This window comes from Microtus oregoni, unplaced genomic scaffold, assembly GCF_018167655.1.
Source record: "Microtus oregoni isolate MIOR12 unplaced genomic scaffold, Mior012 000117F_ref0000505, whole genome shotgun sequence".
Classification (NCBI taxonomy): domain Eukaryota; kingdom Metazoa; phylum Chordata; class Mammalia; order Rodentia; family Cricetidae; genus Microtus; species Microtus oregoni.
Window position 1 is genome coordinate 1,885,768 of NW_024544746.1, and position 17,641 is coordinate 1,903,408.

At 51.9% G+C, this 17,641-nt stretch overlaps 2 protein-coding genes across 5 annotated transcripts; both read left to right on the top strand.

The window, feature by feature from the left end:
• Positions 1-1,843: 1,843 nt before the first annotated feature.
• Positions 1,844-2,910, top strand: LOC121444117 (protein phosphatase 1 regulatory subunit 27). The gene is made up of 3 exons (XM_041645899.1): positions 1,844-2,033; positions 2,131-2,281; positions 2,585-2,910. The coding sequence occupies exons 1-3, from the start codon at positions 1,844-1,846 to the stop codon at positions 2,706-2,708; spliced, it is 465 nt and encodes a 154-aa protein (XP_041501833.1). The 3' UTR covers positions 2,709-2,910.
• Positions 2,911-3,251: 341 nt separating this feature from the next.
• On the top strand, positions 3,252-9,631 carry LOC121444118 (mapk-regulated corepressor-interacting protein 1). Of its 4 annotated transcripts, none has more exons than XR_005973742.1 (6): positions 3,252-3,306; positions 7,842-7,893; positions 7,976-8,094; positions 8,585-8,686; positions 8,802-8,916; positions 9,018-9,631. XR_005973742.1 is itself a non-coding variant. In XM_041645900.1 (6 exons), exons 2-5 carry the CDS (start codon positions 7,886-7,888, stop codon positions 8,864-8,866), a joined length of 294 nt encoding a protein of 97 aa, XP_041501834.1. In that variant the 5' UTR covers positions 3,252-3,306; positions 7,842-7,885; the 3' UTR covers positions 8,867-8,905; positions 9,018-9,631. The 4 variants fall into 4 exon arrangements, 2 of the variants coding, with proteins under 2 accessions (XP_041501834.1, XP_041501835.1); XM_041645900.1 differs by having other exon boundaries at positions 8,802-8,905; XR_005973743.1 differs by lacking the exon at positions 8,585-8,686.
• The last annotated feature ends 8,010 nt before the right edge of the window (positions 9,632-17,641 follow it).

Genomic DNA, 17,641 nt, shown 5'->3' on the forward strand with positions numbered 1-17,641 from the left:
ATTGTTAGTAAAAATGGATAGGGTGAGGTCACACTGGAGTAGGGTGTACCCTAAGTCTTTGTAAGAACGTCTATGGACGGCGTCTTTATAAGAAGAAATCCATGCCAGATATGATGGCACATGCCTATAATTCCAGCACTTTTTTTTTTGAGGAGGCTCAGAGAGGAGAATTACAAGTTCAAGGCTGGCCAACCTGGAAAACAACCACCTTTCCTAAAGGAAAAAAATTTTTAATGGGGTCGCTCAGTGTGGTGGTGCACATCTGTAATCCCGGCACTTGGGAACTGACGGCTGGGGTGCTCAGGAGTTTGCCTGAGTCCCAGTTCTAAAGGGAGTTCTCAGCCAGTGCCTCTGTCTGGAAAACAAACAAACAAGGTGGGGTTAGTTAGGACGTGGACACAGGAATAGAAAGAAGCCGTTAGAGATGAATGGGCAAATATTTTTAGAAGCCAAAGAACACCAAGGACTGGACTGACTTCTAGAGGCTGGGAAGCCTGTAGCAGAGGCTCCCTCAGAACCTCTGGAGTCCTCCCCGGTCTCAGGCTGCCGGGCTCAGGAACCATGAGAGCAAACGCTTGTTTTTCTGTTTTGTTTTTTTGGGAGGTTTATTTTTCGAGACAGGGTTTCTTTGCATCTTTGAAACCTGTCCTGTAGCTAGCTCTGTAAACCAAGCTGGCCTTGAACTCACAGAGATCCGCCTGCCTCTGCTTCCCCAGTGCTGTGATTAAAAGGGGTGCCCTACCACCGTCCGGTGAGAGCAAACCCTTCTTTGAGAGTTGAGACCCGGGTCTGTGTGACTTGGTCACAGCAACCCCAGCCAACCATTAGCTTTCAGGGAGCCAGGGGAAGCTGTAGAGTCAGATTTTCCACAGCTTCATAACCAAGTTTCAGGGCTCCTCTGGCCCAGTGTATTCCTGCATTCCATCTACCAGGTAGTCTCATGCTCCCAAGCCAAGCACCACCTGAGACCTTGTCTGAGGCTGTTGCAAAAGCAAGACAGAGTCTGCAGGAAACTAACGTGTGGGGTCCTTCCCTTTCCTCACCTGTAATGGGCACCACCTGATCTCTTAGGAATGGACTGGATGACACCTTCAACATAGTCTCTAGGAGACTGTCCAGACCCCAAAGCAGTGTGTGCGTGCATGTGTGTGTGTGTGTGTGTGTGCACGCACACATGTGCAAGGCGGGTGCTTGGGACTGGTAGTGTTGGCCTGCAGGACTGAGATCCTAGCCAAGGCAGCAGCAGTTCCTGTCAGTACGATACACCCTGAAGCGGTTCTCGGAATCTTCTCTAGAAGCTACAAGGGAAGGTTAAGAGCGACATGTTGGGAAATGAACAGCGCTGAGACCTCCTAAATGACAACGGATCAATGCTTTTCAGATGGCGATAGGGCTCAGCTTCCAGCAGGTAAACAGGTAAGCCATCCTCCAAGCTTGGCTCCTCCTGATGCCCTTGAGCCCACATCCACGGCTTTTCCCGTGGGCTCTCTCCTCGTCCTTCTCCTAGCCCTCTACAAGGCACCTTCTAGGTCCAGCTGCGGACAGGGTGTAGTAGCCAGGAAGGATCTGACCCCTTTGGCCGGACATAGCAACAGGTGTGCTGAAAGATGAGCCACTAAACATGATCCTGTGCTCCGGGAGGGGGGAGCAGCTCGGTTTCAGCCCCTCGCGCCTGTAAGCATGACTGAGCAGCTTTATATAGCCCCGCAAGCCCTATATAAGCTGGAATTGAGGTTCTGTCAAGCCAGAGAGCCTACACACCGATCTGGTCTGGCTGGCATACTTCCCATTCATACCTACTGAAGTAGGGGCCCCACAGAGATAGTCCACCCCAACCCCCGGGATGCCCAGCAGAACTGCCCGCTATGCTCGCTACAGCCCCAGACAGCGGCGGCGGCGGCTGTTGGCCGATCGCAGCGTGCGTTTCCCTAATGATGTTCTCTTCTTGGACCACATCCGTCAAGGCGACCTGGAGCAGGTGGGACGCTTTATCCGGGCTCGCAAAGTCTCCTTGGACACTATCCACCCCTCAGGTGAGTACGAGTGGCCGGACTGGTCTGTCTATAAAGAGGTAGGGGAAATTCTATGCAGAGGGTTACAGCTTTGACCCTGTCTTCCCACCATGCCCAGGCCTGGCCGCTCTGCATGAAGCTGTGCTCTCTGGAAACCTGGACTGTGTAAAGTTGCTGGTCAAATATGGTGCGGACATTCACCAGCGAGATGAGACTGGCTGGACACCTCTGCATATTGCTTGCAGCGATGGGTACCCTGACATAGCCAGGTGAGACTCTGGAATAGGGCACAGAGGCTCCATCCCACTCCCTCCAGGCTTCAATTGGTCTCCAGCATGTGAACCCCCAAAGATAGCTCTGACGGTGTAGGCAGCAACTCTGAGGGATTCTGGCAGTTTCTATCCGATTGCAACATTAGAGCAAACTGGAAAATCTGGCCATAGCTTCCAAGGGGTCAGGTTTCTCCCTCCTCTGCCTGGAAAAAACAAAAACAAACAGGTGACCCCCAAATTCTAGCCTTCTGTTCCTGGGAGGGCTGAGTAGGCTTTAACCAACAGCCCTTCACACCCCAGGTATCTCATCTCTTTGGGAGCAGACAGGGATGCAGCCAACGATGATGGCGATCTGCCCTCCGACCTTATTGACCCAGACTTCAAGGACTTGGTGGAACTCTTCAAAGGAACCAGTATGGACTGAGGGACTGAGCCAGCCCTGTCCTTGGGTTTGTGCCTCCCTGGAGGAGAGGCAAGCACCTTGCCCTAGGGGCCAAGGTGTGCGCACTGAGCCGCACTGAGCGTGCCAGGGAGGCAGCCAGGATGCTAGGACTTGTCGTGGGGGCACGACTTCCCCTGCCCCCAAACCCATTTTCTCTGGCCTGACTTTTTCTCCAGGCTTTACTTTTTTGTCTGTTTGTTTTTTCCTTTTTTATGATACTTTTTACTTTTTCAATAAACGTGATTTCCAAGCTGTGATGATGACTAATTAGCGCGGTCCAGTGCCAAACCATCGTCATGCACGCTGAGATGCGGCTTCGTGGCGGTGCAACGCCTCAGGGTAGAGCGGCTGGGACCCGGGCCGCCCCTGTCCCGGTCCAGCCGTCTCCTTTCTCAGACACGCGGGGAAAAACCTCCCCAACCCCGCGTTTCCGGGACGACCTCGTGCGCCTCCGACCTCGCCGTACCCCGTGCGCCGGCGATCACGTGGCCCGCGCCGTGCGCGCCTGCGCGGCTGCGTCACTTCCGGCCGGCCCACTGGCAGCGGCGGCGGCGGCGGCGGCGGCGGCGAGGAGGGCGAGGTGAGGAGGGCGCGGCGCGGGTGGCGCGGCGGGGCGGGGCGCTGCGGGCTCCGCGGGACCTTGACCGCTCCGCCCCGCCCCGCCCTGGTGTCGCTGGGTCGCCCTGCCGGCGCGGGGAGAGACGAGGCCGGTGTCGCCGCGGGGTGCGGACGTGGCAGCAGCTCGGAGGAGCCTCTCTTGCCGGGCCTCCCGCGGGGAGACGACGCCCGCAGTCCCGGGGCAGCCTCCCCGCGGGCTCTTCCCGCTTCTGGGCCGCGCAGGCCCGGCTCTCCAACCCGCGCCCGTGTCTTTGCTCGTTACCTGCCCTGCCCACATTGCTTTTGTGCAGATGCAGTGGCTCTGCGCAAGTTCAGTCCACAAGGTGGACGGGATGGATGGTGGCCGGAAGTCCCGTGCCCCTGTTGACAAAGCAGTCCTGGTTCTGGGGCGATCGACCCTCTGGATGGTACCTTTCAGACAGAGGACAAGCTCAAGCAAAGGTCTCCAGTGAGTTAGGATCAGCTGTGAACTTGTGGCTGGGGAGTGTCTAGGGCAGAAAGGGACGCACGCACACACCACACACACACACACACACACACACACACACACACACACACGACGGGGGCGGGGGGCAGCAGGAGCCAGGTCCTCCAAATGAGGGGCCTGGGAATACTGTGGTTTGCTAGTCCAGGGAAAGAAGAGGCTAACCTGACATTCTAGGTCATCATCCAGAAGCACATCTGTCACAGCACAGCGTCCCTTGCTCGTTTGGTTAGTCATTAAGTAAAGGCCTCATAATCTGTAAAGGACACAAGACATGGAAGAACGAACCAGAAAATTTGAAGCAGGGACTGATGGCACCTGTTTGTAAGCCCAGGACTTGGTGAGGTAGAGTCAGGAGGATCAGAAGTTTAAGACCAGCCGGGGCTATATGAGACCTTTTTCTAAAAGGAATGGGGAGTGGAAGGAAGAAAACAAAATTTGGATAGCAGAAATTCCAAAAGAACAATAATGGCCAGTCTTTGCACCGTTAGTTCTGGTGGGGGACTCCTGTTGTCGCTTTCTTGGGCAGCAAAGTATGTGCCACCTAGCGTCAGGTCCCTGGCATGTTGAATGCGTTTAGAAAAGTTGAAGTGGGTTTTGGATCCCCTGCAGCTTGTCCTGTCTCCCCATGTTGCCTTCTAGGAAGTCCCTGAAGGCCTTGGGTCTCTTCGAAGCTAATGGTTCTGCATAGAATAAACCCATTCAGTAAGAACTCCCTGTGGGATAGAGGACTATGAGCAGCCCCGCATGGTGTCACTGGGAAGCGGGCATTTCAGAGTGGAGAGGAACCTGTTGTAGCATGCAGACAGGAATTGAGGCAAGCTCAGGGAAAATCAGCATCCCGGCCAGCAGCTGCAGCCTTGAAGGCTTTGGGTTGGGTGGGGACTGGGAGAGCACCTGTGCTAGGTGACAGCTGCTTCATCCTCTGCAATAGGCTCTCCAGATGTCTTCTTCCTGGCTAGCTGTGATAGGAACACGGATAGTATATAAAGTTCCAAGCCCCAGGGACTGCCTTATAGTCCTCCCTTGGCAAGGGTCTGCTGTGGCGTGTCTGGTTCTCAGCCCCTGGACCTCCACCTTGTTTAAGTATGAGCTGCACCACATCTTCTGTCTCATACCCAGCGGTCTGTAGCATCCCTTTAGTTACTAGTTTCCACTGGGATGGGGCAGTATGGCTCTGTCGTGTCCATTACCCTGTTGGCTGAAGATCCAGGCTTCAGGTGGCTGTGCATTCGTTGGAGCAGGAGGACTTGGTAAACTGTCTGTGGTGACCACTTCACTTTCAGCGGGGAAGCCAAAGCCCTTGTCTGGAGGCCCCGGAGAGAAGATTAGGGAGTAGGACTTTTAAAAGGCAGCTGTGGAGAACCTGGAGGGAGAAAGAAAGACTTGGTCTGACCTTAGGTGGGACCGTGTTTATTCATGGAGAGCGCTTTGTACCTAGCAGTGCAGATGGCCAAAATGCCTGCAGAGGAAGATGGGATGTGGCCCCTTATAGAGGCAGGCGGTACTTCCATGGTCGCAAGGGAAGCTGGAAGCAAGTTTACACCTGACTGCTCTGGGGGCTGTGGTATAGTAGCTGGTGACACAGGAGATGCACACGGACCGAGAGCCGTACGACAGTGCACGGCCCAAGTGGACAGAGAGCCGCACGAGGGTGCACGGCCCAAGTGGACAGAGAGCCGCACAATGGAGCACAGCCCAAGTGGTTCCCCTGAGCAGGGCTGAGAAGTGTCAGGAAGCTGTGCTGCCACTTCAGTCTACAGTGGAGTCGGGAAGCTGGGGCAGCAGGGATGAGTGTGCAGGTCAGAGGAGGGCAGGGCCACAGGTAGGGATATGTCACTGAGGATCATCACGTCTGAGATACCATCATTGTTAGTTGTGTCTTATGAGTTTCCCCCCAAAACAAAACAAAACACACACACACACACACACACACAAAGCACCACCACCAACAACAAAAAACCCAAAAAGTGTGTCTACAAACACAGCAGAGCTTGGTGGTAGCACAGGCTCGTAGCCTAGCTACTCAGGATGCCGATGCAGGAGGATTGCAAGTCCATGGCCTGCTTAGTTAACAGTAAGTTCAAAGACAGCCTGGGCAAATTAGATCCTTCTCAGAAGTAAAGAAGGAAGAGTTTACACCTAAGGTATCACAGTTGCCTAGCATGCACGAGGCCCCAGAGTTATGGACTTTGATGTTCAGAATTATTGGACAACCACTTTGAAAGACACAGAGGAAAGAGGTTGTGGTTGCGCCAGACATAGTGGTAGTTTATGCCTGCAGTTCCAGCCCTGGGGGCTGAAGACAGGAGAACCAGGAGGCCATGGCTGGCCTTGACTACACGGTGATTTTGAGGCCAGCCTGGGCTTCCTGTCTTTAAACACAAACAGCAAAAGACCCAAAAAGTGCTGTGGATTTGATGGAATGAGGGATATGTGGCTGGGGCATCGAGACACTGGTAACAGAAGAAAAGCAGGGCCAGAAAGTACTGGGCGTGGAGCTCAGGGTGGCCTTGCCCAGCCTCTGCCCCCACTGCCATCCTAGTGGGAGCCCCAGGGTGTAGAGGCCTGGATACTACATGAATTCTTGTGCAGTAAGGTTCTTTCCCTGGCTGCTCACTCACAATGGATGCCCTTTCTTAGACCACCACCCCATTTATCTGGGCTGCTGGGCAGTGGCCTGTGATCTCAGAGACCCTGCAGTGTGCTCAAGTTTGTGGACATCCATGTGCTTCTGCAGACTCTGCCATTATTAGTCCATTGTCCCTGCTTTGGTGCTGGATCCCGACACATTCAGCCTTTTTAGAGACCCTGCTCGCTTGGTATCATGTTACTTCATTCCTCGCCAGGAAACATGCTCAGGTTTCTCTGCTTCACCAAACAGAGCCTGCTGCCAGCAGGGCTGGAGCACCCAGGCAGAGGGCATTGGAGGATGTGACCACCAGAGCCTAAGGCTGCATGGGTAGGAGAGGTAGCAGAGAGTAATGGCCTGGAGGCAGGCACTACCAAGCAGCAATGACAGAAAAAGGATACTTGGTCCCTGGAACTAAAGCCGGGGTTAGCCCCAAGCACTGCCCTGCTGTGTCCTGGCTGTAACTGGAGCTCCCCAGCTCGTCTCGCTGCCCCCATCACACCTCAGAGGGCTTTCCTTGTGCTTGATGTCTGGGCTGGCAGCTTTGGGAAAGACTAAGACAGTAGAGGCGGGGAGCCAGGTTCAGGGAGAGAACAGGTTCTAGAGCTCTTACAAGAGCTGACGTGATGCTGTCGAGGTGTCCACCCATCTGAAGAGTTAATGACGGCTCACTGACCATAGAAGAGCCTTTGAGAAAGCCTGGTGTGGCATGCTTGGGACTGTCTGGGTCTCCTTCCTCTTCAGCATTTGGGGTTGCCCCATCTGGACCAAGGCCAGGCTTAGAACTAACCTTGTATGACTAGTTTTCTCGTCTTGGACTGTGTGTCCTCAGCTGGTTAATTATGAGATTCTGACCCTAAACATAGATACCCCACTCATTCGGCAGCAAAAATCCTCTGGCCTATAAAGAGGTTGCACCCCAGGTTCCAGTCACTGGGTCAGACCAGGCCTGGCTGCTCCCTCCAGGGATGTCTTCCTCCTGGTCTGCTTTGTCTTTGTTCTCTAGTGTCCTGGGGTCACTGGTCAGATGTCCCTGAGCTAGGAAAGCTAATTTTCTCATGGTGCAGTTCCCACGGACAGCAGGGAAGCCGAGTCTCAGGCTTTGCAGAAGAATGCACTGAGTCCTAGTAGCCCTCCGGGGCAGATCTGGGGTCTGCAGACTGAAGACAGGAGTGGGTGCGAGATGGGGCTGAGCACATGGCCTCAGTGGCCTGTTGTGCCCTTTGTGTCCTGACTGACACTGACCCCATAGCTGTTCAGGATTGCTTGGATCCACTGACGACTCAAGTCTAAGGGTCCTGGTGGACTCAGGGCCGCAGAGGTGGTTCCTGTTTCTGCTGGAAGGGTGACATCTGCAGTGCTTTGGGTTTCTGTTCCACAGGCCGCAGGATTCAGCACCCAAGCACCAGGACCAGACACCCAGCGATGACCAGGTGGGTGTTAAGTTTATGTGTGTGTGGGGGTTTGGGACCCCACCTGTCCCACTATCGCTTCTCACACTGGAGCTTCCCCCAGCTCGCCTGTCTCCAGAGTCGTCTACAACGGCAAGAGGAACAGCAGTCCCCGCTCCCCCACCAACAGCAGCGAGATCTTCACGCCGGCACACGAGGAGAATGTGCGCTTCATTTATGAAGGTTGGTGCACCGGTGCCTGTGGTCTGCTTCTGCTGCCCGCTGTGGGTCTTCCCACACCAAGAAAAGGCGTGGGCGATGGGTGGAACCAGAAGAGATGGGATCTCTGAGTCGGTCCTCAGGCCTAGAAGCTTCCCTGGGAGAGTAACTAGCTGTGATCACAGTGTGCTGTGGTTGAAATTGGAGGTGGGACTGGGTGGGACCCTCTAAGGCACTTGTGTGTCCTTCTGTAGTGGAGGAGGCCATGGCACAGGAAGGACGGGCAGGAGAAGCCGATGCAGGGGCTCTGCAGGATGGGGAAACTGGTGGAGGCGGGATGGGTACCGCGGAAGGAGACAGCCGTCTGCTTGGCCCAGCGTCGGGCAGACCCTCTGCACCCGTGCTGTGGGCTGAGGGCTGCAGAGCCCTGATCACTGCCCAGCGTCGGGCAGACCCTCTGCACCCGTGTTGTGGGCTGAGGGCTGCAGGGCCCTGACCCACTGTCCTGTCGCAGCCTGGCAGGGTGTTGAACGAGACCTGCGCAGCCAGCTGTCTGGTGGAGAGCGGGGCCTAGTGGAGGAGTATGTGGAGAAGGTTCCTAACCCCAGCCTGAAGAGTGAGTGGGGGGACCTGGGGAGCCGCACTGCTGTCCTTCCCAAGGCTCCTCGGTTGGTGCCGTGGAGACCGGGTGGGGTTCTGTCCCGAGCACCAACCAGACTGTCTCCTGACAGCCTTCAAGCCCATTGACCTGAGTGACCTGAAGCGCAGGAACACGCAGGATGCCAAGAAGTCCTAGAGTGCCTGGCGCCAGTCCCCTGGCCTCCGGAAGATCAGGGTGCACTTGATGTTGGTTTCCTCTGCTCCTGGGAGGGGGGAGAGTGCTCTAGTGGGCTGTAGTCCCCAGGGCCAGCAGGATTGGTGACCAAGGCCCTTCCTTTCCTCTCCAGGGTCTCAAGTTGCCCCTGTCACTGGGGGAACAGGGGTCTGGCTATGTCAGCCCTTGTCCCTTTCCCCTGCCAGCTGCATCTTGGGTAGCACCTGGCCCTGCCTACCCAGCCCTCTCTGCTGTTACCTGCCATGCCTCGCGCCTCTCCTTCCTGGCCACCTGAGGTCAGAAAGGAAAAAAGGGACCTCTCTTCGGCTGTTGGGATCTCGAATGACCGGAAATCAGGACTGTGCAATCCCACCTGCATCCAGTGTGGCCCTTTCCGTGGAGCCTGGACGTTTGGGGAGCTCCCTCATCCCACTGTCCATCTTGCCCCTTTCTTGCCTCAGTTTCAGAGTGGAGTCAACTCTGAGCAGAGGACAGTGCTGGCTCCTGAAGGGGCCTCTGGCGACCAGACCTGGTCTCCTGGTACCTGTAGCCCTGTGGCCACAGCAGTGCCCGTGAGCAGGGGCACTGAGGCTGACCTTGAAGGAGTGGTGCTGCCAGGCCTGTCCTGGCTTTCTGGGGTGTACTGGGAGGATCACCAAGGCCCCCTTTTTTGTGCCCTCTTGAATCCAGGTGTCTGTGTTGGAGACAGAGACTGAGGGTCTGTGAATAAAGGCTGGTGGCACTGGACGTGGCTTCTTAACAGTCTGTCAGGCCCCGTGACCAAACCCCCCCCCCCCCCCCAGTCTGTTAAGTGTAAAACCAGCTCTTCGCTTCATCCAGGCTGCCCTCCTGTGGAGCCCTGAGTGTAGTTAGCATGCTTCGGCCACCTTGAGCTGCTGGCTTGGTCTATGGGCTGTGAGGAGCATGGGCTCCTCCGCTGTCCCGGGGCAGCTGCTGGGCCCAGGAGAGGCCTGACTGCATTTGACCTCCAGTCGTGGAACCAGTCCTGGAATGCTCCTGGTCCTGAGAAGATGCCAAAGCGAAATTTATTTCAGGACCATGCTTTCCCAGAAGAGTATTCCGGGGCTTGAGTGGCCCCCAGAGACATCTCCTGGGTGTGGGTTGGGCAAGACAAGTCTCCTCAGGGAGGTGCAGGCCATACAGGCCGGTGATAAATAGCTGTGGGAGGTGCCGAGCCACCCATGACTTGGCATTGTTAGTTCTCTGGGGCTCCGTGTCCTAGGCTGTGGGTCACCCAATCGGCCTCCCATTGTCAGGACTGGAAGGGATCAAGCAAAGCCCTAACCTGAGAATATCCTGCCTCCTAGTGGTGTTGATTCGAGTCCAGGTGCACTTCAGGGCTGCCCCGCTTTTTCTGCAGGGGTAGTGGGCCTGGACTCCAACTGGGCTGGTGCCACACACATGACCTTCAGTTGAGCTGTCATACCCCAGCCTCTTAGTGCTCAGTTCTCATGTGGTTTCCCGGGCTAAGTACCTGTCGCCACTGTCAGTCACCATGGGTTCTCTTGATGAGGTAATCCCAGTATAGAGAGCTCAGTACCAGACAGCTCTTGGACATACCTAAATGCCCCTGAAACGTATCAGAGCCTTATAACTGGGCTCCTAACAAGTGGATCAGTTCTGTATTGGCATGTGGGTTCTCCTGCCTTCTTCCCCAGTGACCCCAGCCCCCTAGGCCTGTGTGGTTTGCCTCTCTGTTCCCCAAGAATCCATGCCTTGTACTCAGTGCTAGCTGGAGTCCATTGTAAACCCTGGGAGGGCTTTCGAGGGACTTCCCAGTACGTGTGCCCACTGCACGGGGCCTCGCGTGCTGGAGGATCCCAGGTCAAAGCTGATGGGCCTCTCAGGTCAGATGGTGAGCAGGGTGGGGCACCTGCTTGGAGGACTCAGGAAGGTTTGCCATTGTTACGTGGCCCCCAAACCGCAGGGTCCCCACCTCCTACTGCCCATCCACCCTGGTACGGCCTTTGCCTCCGTCTGCCTGTGGAGAGAGGGGCCAAGGTCTGGGTATGGATGCCTGCAACGGGTCTCCCATCCACCCTGGTGTGGGCTTTGCATCCCTCTGCCTGCGGAGAGAGGGGTCAGGATCTGAGTACAGATGCCTGCAGCGGTCTCCCATCCACCCTGGTGCGGGCCCATCCTGAAGCTGCTCTGTCCCCACTGTACTTCAGTGATACTTGAAACCCTTAGCCATCCCGAGGGCTACCAGGCTTAGTAGTGGGTTGTAGAGTGATGAGTGTGCCCCTCCACCTGTGCTGTTTACAGATGACCACACGCACAGGTATGGAGTGAGTGAGAGGATGAGTGTGCCCCTCCACCTGTGCTGTTTACAGATGGCCACACGGCACAGGTGTAGAGTGAGTGAGAGGATGAGTGTGCCCCTCCACCTGTGCTGTTTACAGATGACCACACGCACAGGTGTAGAGTGAGTGAGAGGATGAGTGTGCCCCTCCACCTGTGCTGTTTACAGATGGCCACACGGCACAGGTGTAGAGTGAGTGAGAGGATGAGTGTGCCCCTCCACCTGTGCTGTTTACAGATGACCACACGCACAGGTGTAGAGTGAGTGAGAGGATGAGTGTGCCCCTCCACCTGTGCTGTTTACAGATGACCACATGGCACAGTTGGCTTTCAGCTAGTGGTGACAAAATTGCATAAAAAACTAACGTGGAGGTTTTTGCTTTTTAGAGATGGGCCTGAAACTCTCGCAGATACCCTCTGCCTCCCATGTTCTGGGAGTTAAAGGTGTGTGCCACCACAGCCCGCCATGCTTGAGTTTCCATTTATCGGTTGTCCACTTCCTGCTGCACCTCTAATATAAAGCTTGGGCCGTTCCTGTCCGATGTCTTTTCTATAGTTTTTTTTAAAATTGTGTTTATTATAAGATTAAAAAAAAAAAGCCGGGTGGTGGTGGCGCACACCTTTAATCCCAGCACTCGGGAGGCCAGCCTGGTCTACAGAGTGAGTTCCAGGACAGGCTCCAAAAACTACAGAGAAACCCTCTCTTGAAAAACAAAACACCCCCCCCCCTTTAGACATCTTTTTTTTTTTTTTTGACAGTAAAGTGAGAGGTACAAACTGTCTTTATTATGGGGATTTAGAGGAAATGGGGTTCAGAGGGAAACAGACTCACGGAATAACAGACCAGCTGCAACCCGCTGTCCTGCTGCTCTGCCCTGGGGAGAGGCGACCAGCCACAGAGCTCCCAAGAAGGCTTCTCTCAGCTTATCAGTCCACACATAGCATCTCAGACCACGCCCTGAGGGCCGGTCCCCAAAAGCTATCGGCTGAATGAATTCCCACAACAAAACGATCTCACTGTGTAGCTCTGGCTATTCTGGAATTCCTATGTCACCATGTAGACCATCTGGCCTCAGAGTCATGAAGATCCATCTATACTATAATGCAAGTTGTGTGGTGCGGTGTGTGTGTGAGTGTGTGTGTGAGTGAGTGTCCGTAGAGACCCAGGGTACACGATGGATCCCCTCGACTGGTAGCTATAGTCAATTGTGAGCTGCTTGGTATGAGTGCTGGAATCTGAATTCCAGTCCTCTGCAAGAACAGAAAGTGTTCTTCACCACAAAGCCATCTCTCCAACCCCCACAGTGGTTTTTCTTCTGTCTTATTCTTCTTGAGACAGGATCTCAAGGTGGCCTCACCATTGCTATGTAGCTGAGGTAACCTTGAATTTCCAATCCTTCTTCCATCCAGCTTTGTGAATGCAGGGGTTGTAGGCGTGTGTCCCTGCATCTAGTTTATGCCGAGGACAGTGCTAGGCAGGTACTCTCTACAACCGAGTCCCCGCCCCTGCCCTCCTAGATGGTTCTGTTTTCACTACAGTTTTGGCTACATCAAGATTGAATGGTTACATTCTGATGTTTCTGTTTGTATTCAAAAGCCAAAGACATGGTAAATTGTTTTTTTGTATTTTCACCCTTGGAATTGCTAATTGCCCTCTTTTGCTATCTGCCTCATTTTCTTTCTCTTTTTACCTTTTTTGTGTGTCCTTATGTGTATACATGTATGTGCATGTTCACGTATGTGCAAGCACATGTGTATGTGCAGGAGTGGAAGCTTGGGAAACGCCTAAGGCCGCCTGCCTCCTTTGAGACAGGTCTTTTATTGGCTGGAAGCACTTGTCAGTTAGGCTAGACTGGCTGGCTGGTTTCCCAGCACTGGGATTGCACTTACCCAGCATGCATTCTGCCTTACTTGTGGAATTAACCACAGATTCATACACCTATACCCTCTGCCCTTTAGGGCTTTGTTGTCTGTGTGTTTGAGACAGGGTCTTTCTACATAGCTCTGGCTGTCCTAGAACTCACCATGCAGACCAAGCTTGCCTCAAAATCATAGAGGTCCGCCTGCCTCTGCCCTCCTAAATGCTGGGATTTAAGGTGTGCGCTGTGGCCTACAGCCAGCACCTGTTGAAGGGAAGCCACTTGTTTGTTTCCTGGCTGCCCGGCAGCTCAGACACAAAATAATCACCCAGAAACTATATTATTTAAAACACTGCTTGTTCCATTAGCTCTAGCTTCTTTTTTTTTTTTTTTTTTTTTTTTCGAGACAGGGTTTCTCCGTAGCTTTTGGTTCCTGTCCTGGAACTAGCTCTTGTAGACCAGGCTGGCCTCGAACTCACAGAGATCCGCCTGCCTCTGCCTCCCGAGTGCTGGGATTAAAGGCGTGTGCCACCACTGCCCGGCTAGCTCTAGCTTCTTATTGGCTAACTCTTACATCTTAATTTAGCCTATTTCTAGTCATCTGTGTATGGCCACGTGGCTGTAGTTTACCGGGTAAAGTTCCCAGCGTCTGTCTCTGGTGGGGCTACATGGCTTTTCTCTGACTCCGCCCTTTTTTCTCTGAACTTTCCATGCCTAACAAAGTTCTACCCTATCAGGCCAAGGCGGTTTCTTTATTAAACAGTGGTATTCACAGCACACAGAGGGGAATCTCACATCACCTCCTTTTCTGTTTAAATGAAAAGGAGGTTTTAACTTTAACATAGTAAAATTACATATAACAAGACAGGTATCAAGCAAGAATTACAGCTATAATATTTATATATACTTTATATTTTATCATATGTAAGGAAAACTATAACTATTAATTCTTCAACTCCATCAAAGACTCCAGAAAGATATAATATTACCTAAGCAAACAGGAAGTGCATTGTGAGCAACTTCCAAAACTCTAGAATTGATTGAGCATCTCACTGTCGAACAGTCACCCAAAGTTTTTCTGTATCATTGGGACAACCATCTTCAGCCTACAGGCCCATAGTATCTGGAAGACTTTTCCATGAAGCGGAAAATTTCAAAGACAGTTCAGTCACTTTCTTCTGTGGGCCACAGAATGTCTTACAGACTTTGATGAAGCAGGAACCCCAAAGGATGGTCTCACCTTTAGGCAAGTTCAGCAGTCGTTTCTCTGTGGGTCCTGCATGTCCAGTTCATCAAGCAGTCCAGGCAAAAGCAGTTTCTTGCCCAAATGGCTAACCAACTCCATAAGGAGCTTCTTCAATGCCCATCTTCCTCTTGAAGTAATTGGTGCTGCCAGGAGAGGTGTGTCTCACTGTCATGAAAAGTCCTAAATTCTTAAAGCATTTTAAATGCCATATTCTGTAGTCTTTGAAAAGTTTGAAGAATGCCTATCCATCTGAAATACATTACTTTACATCTAGAAAATCTTAACTAACGACTACAAGCTTGACTATTATAGATGACTATCTATTAACCTATATTTCTTAATTATACATTAAATTTTTAAGATTTGTTTATTAATTATGTATATAGCATCTGCCTGCATGTATCCCTGCAGGTCAGAAGAGGGCACCAGATCTTATTACAGATGGTTGTGAGCCACCATGTGGTTGCTGGGATTTGAACTCAGGACCTCTGGAAGAAAAGTCAGTGCTCTTAACCTTTGAGCATTCTCTCAGCCCCATACATTAAATTTTTAAATGAGCTGCACAAACACAATACCTTAATCAAGAGCAGAAATATACAGGTACACAGTATAACAAAATTGACCTTAAATTTGTATCAGTAAACCAAGATCCAAGGCCGGGCGTGGTGGCGCACGCCTTTAATCCCAGCACTCGGGAGGCAGAGGCAGGCAGATCTCTGTGAGTTCAAGACCAGCCTGGTCTACAGAGCTAGTTCCAGGACAGGCTCCAAAGCCACAGAGAAACCCTGTCTCGAAAAACGCCCCCCCCAAAAAAAAACCAATAAAAACAAAAAACCAAGATCCATGCAATTCAAATCTCTATAGAATACACCCCTTTAAATGTAAGCAAACATTTATAAACAATATTTGGGGGCTGGAGAGATTGCTCAGTGATTAAAAGTGCTGCTTCTTCCAAAGGACCTGAGCTCAATTCCCAGCAACCACATGGTGACTCACAACCATCTGTAGTGAGATTTGGCACCCTCTCCTGACCAGCAGGCATACATGTAGACAGAACACTGTATACATAATAAATAAATGTTTAAAAATTTGGGGGAATATGGGCATAGTTCTCTTCAAACTACTTCCTGCTATTTGTTGGGCAAAGTATTTTTCTTTTGGGGGTGTTCATTGGCAATCTTTCAAGGGGTCTTGGTGAGTCAAACCACATTAGTCTGGAATTAATCCACAGGTTCTTATCCTCTGTGGAAACAAAAGAAGAAACTCTTTTCCAAAGCAATATTTCCTTAGACCCAAATTCTGAAGTCAAGATACCTTTATAATATACATGCTGGTTTAGCTTAGCAGCCCATACAATGAAATGTCTCTGTGTACTTAGCTCCTTCACAGTCAAAAAAATTCAGAGAAAGCACAATAATATACATAATCCAGACTCTCTGTGAATTTTCCATCTTTACGTGGTTTATTTTTCTTTATTCCTTTTAATCTATGACTGTACTCTGTCTCTTTAACGACTTTACCTTTTTTTAAAAAAAAAACTTTTGAGCCGGGCGGTGGTGGCGCACGCCTTTAATCCCAGCACTCGGGAGGCAGGGGCAGGTGGATCTCTGTGAGTTCGAGGCCAGCCTGGTCTACAAGAGCTAGTTCCAGGACAGAAACCAAAAGCTACGGAGAAACCCTGTCTCGAAAAATCAAAAAAAAAACAAAAAAACAAAAAAAAAAAACCTTTTGCTTCTTTTTATCACTATCTATACTCTTTTTCTCTCTCCTAAGCCTATGTACGTTTATCCAACACTGCGACCCATTTAGAGGTCTTTTCCATGCGAATTTGTCTTTATTGGATATTTATAATTATTTTTTTTCTATTTTTTAAAAAATATTTATTTATTTATTTATTATGTATACAATATTCTGTCTGTGTGTATGTCTGCAGGCCAGAAGGGGGCACCAGACCTCATTACAGATGGTTGTGAGCCACCATGTGGTTGCTGGAATTGAACTCGGGACCTTTGGAAGAGCAGGCAATGCTCTTAACCACTGAGCCATCTCTCCAGCCCCCAACCCCTCAGGTTTTATGTGGATTTTGTCCACCATGTTGGCGCACCGATTGTTGAGGGAGGCTGCTTGTTTGTTTCCCAGCTGCCCAGCAGCTCAGGCCCGAAATAATCACACAGAATTGTATTATTTTTTTTTCCTTTTTTTTAAAGATTTATTTATTTATTATGTATACAACATTCCTTCCATGTATGCTTGCATGCCAGAAGGGGGCACCAGGTCTCATTACAGATGGCTGTGAGCCACCATGTGGTTGCTGGGAATTGAACTCAGGACCTCTGAAAGAGCAGTCAGTGCTCTTAACCTCTGAGCCATCTCTCCAGCCCCCAGAATTATATTATATAAATCACTGCTTGGCCCACTAGCTCTAGTTTCTTATAGGCTAGCTCTTAAATCTTAATTTAACACATTTCTAGTAATCTGTGTATCACCACGTGGCTATGACTTACCGGGTAAAGTTCCCAGCCTCTGTCTCCAGAGGGGCTACATGGCTTCTCGCTGACTCCGCCCTTCTTTCTCCCAGCATTCAGCTTAGTCTTCCCCGCCTACCTAAGTTCTGCCCTATCAGTACCATTGGTACTCACAGCATACAGAGGGGATTCCACATCAAGCACCTTCAGGGTTTTGTTGTTGTTATTGTTGTTGTTGTTGTTGTTTGAAAGTCTCACATAGCCCAGGCTGGTCTTGAACTTGCTATGTAGCCCCAGGCATTGAATTCTTTATCATCCTGCCTTCTAACAACAGACACAGCTCCATTGCACACATTCCTCTGGAACATCGAGCATTTATATGCCAGCCTCAGGACTGTATTTCTTCCATGTTCACATAGCTGCATCCCTCTGAGGCACCTGGGCACACTCACACCCTCTGCTGGACAGCACCCAACATTCCTACGGGGGGCGGGGGAGACTGACATGCTGGACTGAGGGAGGGGAGAGAACCAAGGAGCAAGGATGGGGTCCCCAGAAGCAAAAGTGGTCCTGGGTTGAGCTGTCTGGCCATGGTTCACGCTCACTGGCTAGGTGAACCTGCCTGGCTCCCACCTCTTCCCCTGCCTGCACCAGCCTGCTCCAGTTCCCTCGGGGGCAGAGATGGGGACAGGGGTGAAGGAGGACAAGGACAGAGGGACTCAGGATGGGGAGGGCTGTCAGGAGGCCCTCAGCGACTGCATCCCCCAAGGCAGTCACCAACCCTGAGCTCAGCTGGCGTGAAGGAGAGTGTACACACTCATGTGCTGGTGTAGAGTGGCTTGGTGCCCACAGCAGGCACCCAGGC

What these genes read in the sequence shown, in the direction of transcription:
- LOC121444117 (XM_041645899.1), top strand. Translation starts at nt 1,844, where the DNA reads ATGCCCAGCAGAACTGCCCGCTATGCTCGCTACAGCCCCAGACAGCGG. An exon ending in GGACACTATCCACCCCTCAG is followed by an intron (nt 2,034 to 2,130) that starts GTGAGTACGAGT and finishes CACCATGCCCAG; the next exon opens with GCCTGGCCGCTCTGCATGAA. An exon ending in GGGTACCCTGACATAGCCAG is followed by an intron (nt 2,282 to 2,584) that starts GTGAGACTCTGG and finishes TTCACACCCCAG; the next exon opens with GTATCTCATCTCTTTGGGAG.
- LOC121444118 (XM_041645900.1), top strand. An exon ending in TGTGCGCTTCATTTATGAAG is followed by an intron (nt 8,095 to 8,584) that starts GTTGGTGCACCG and finishes GTCCTGTCGCAG; the next exon opens with CCTGGCAGGGTGTTGAACGA. An exon ending in TCCTAACCCCAGCCTGAAGA is followed by an intron (nt 8,687 to 8,801) that starts GTGAGTGGGGGG and finishes GTCTCCTGACAG; the next exon opens with CCTTCAAGCCCATTGACCTG.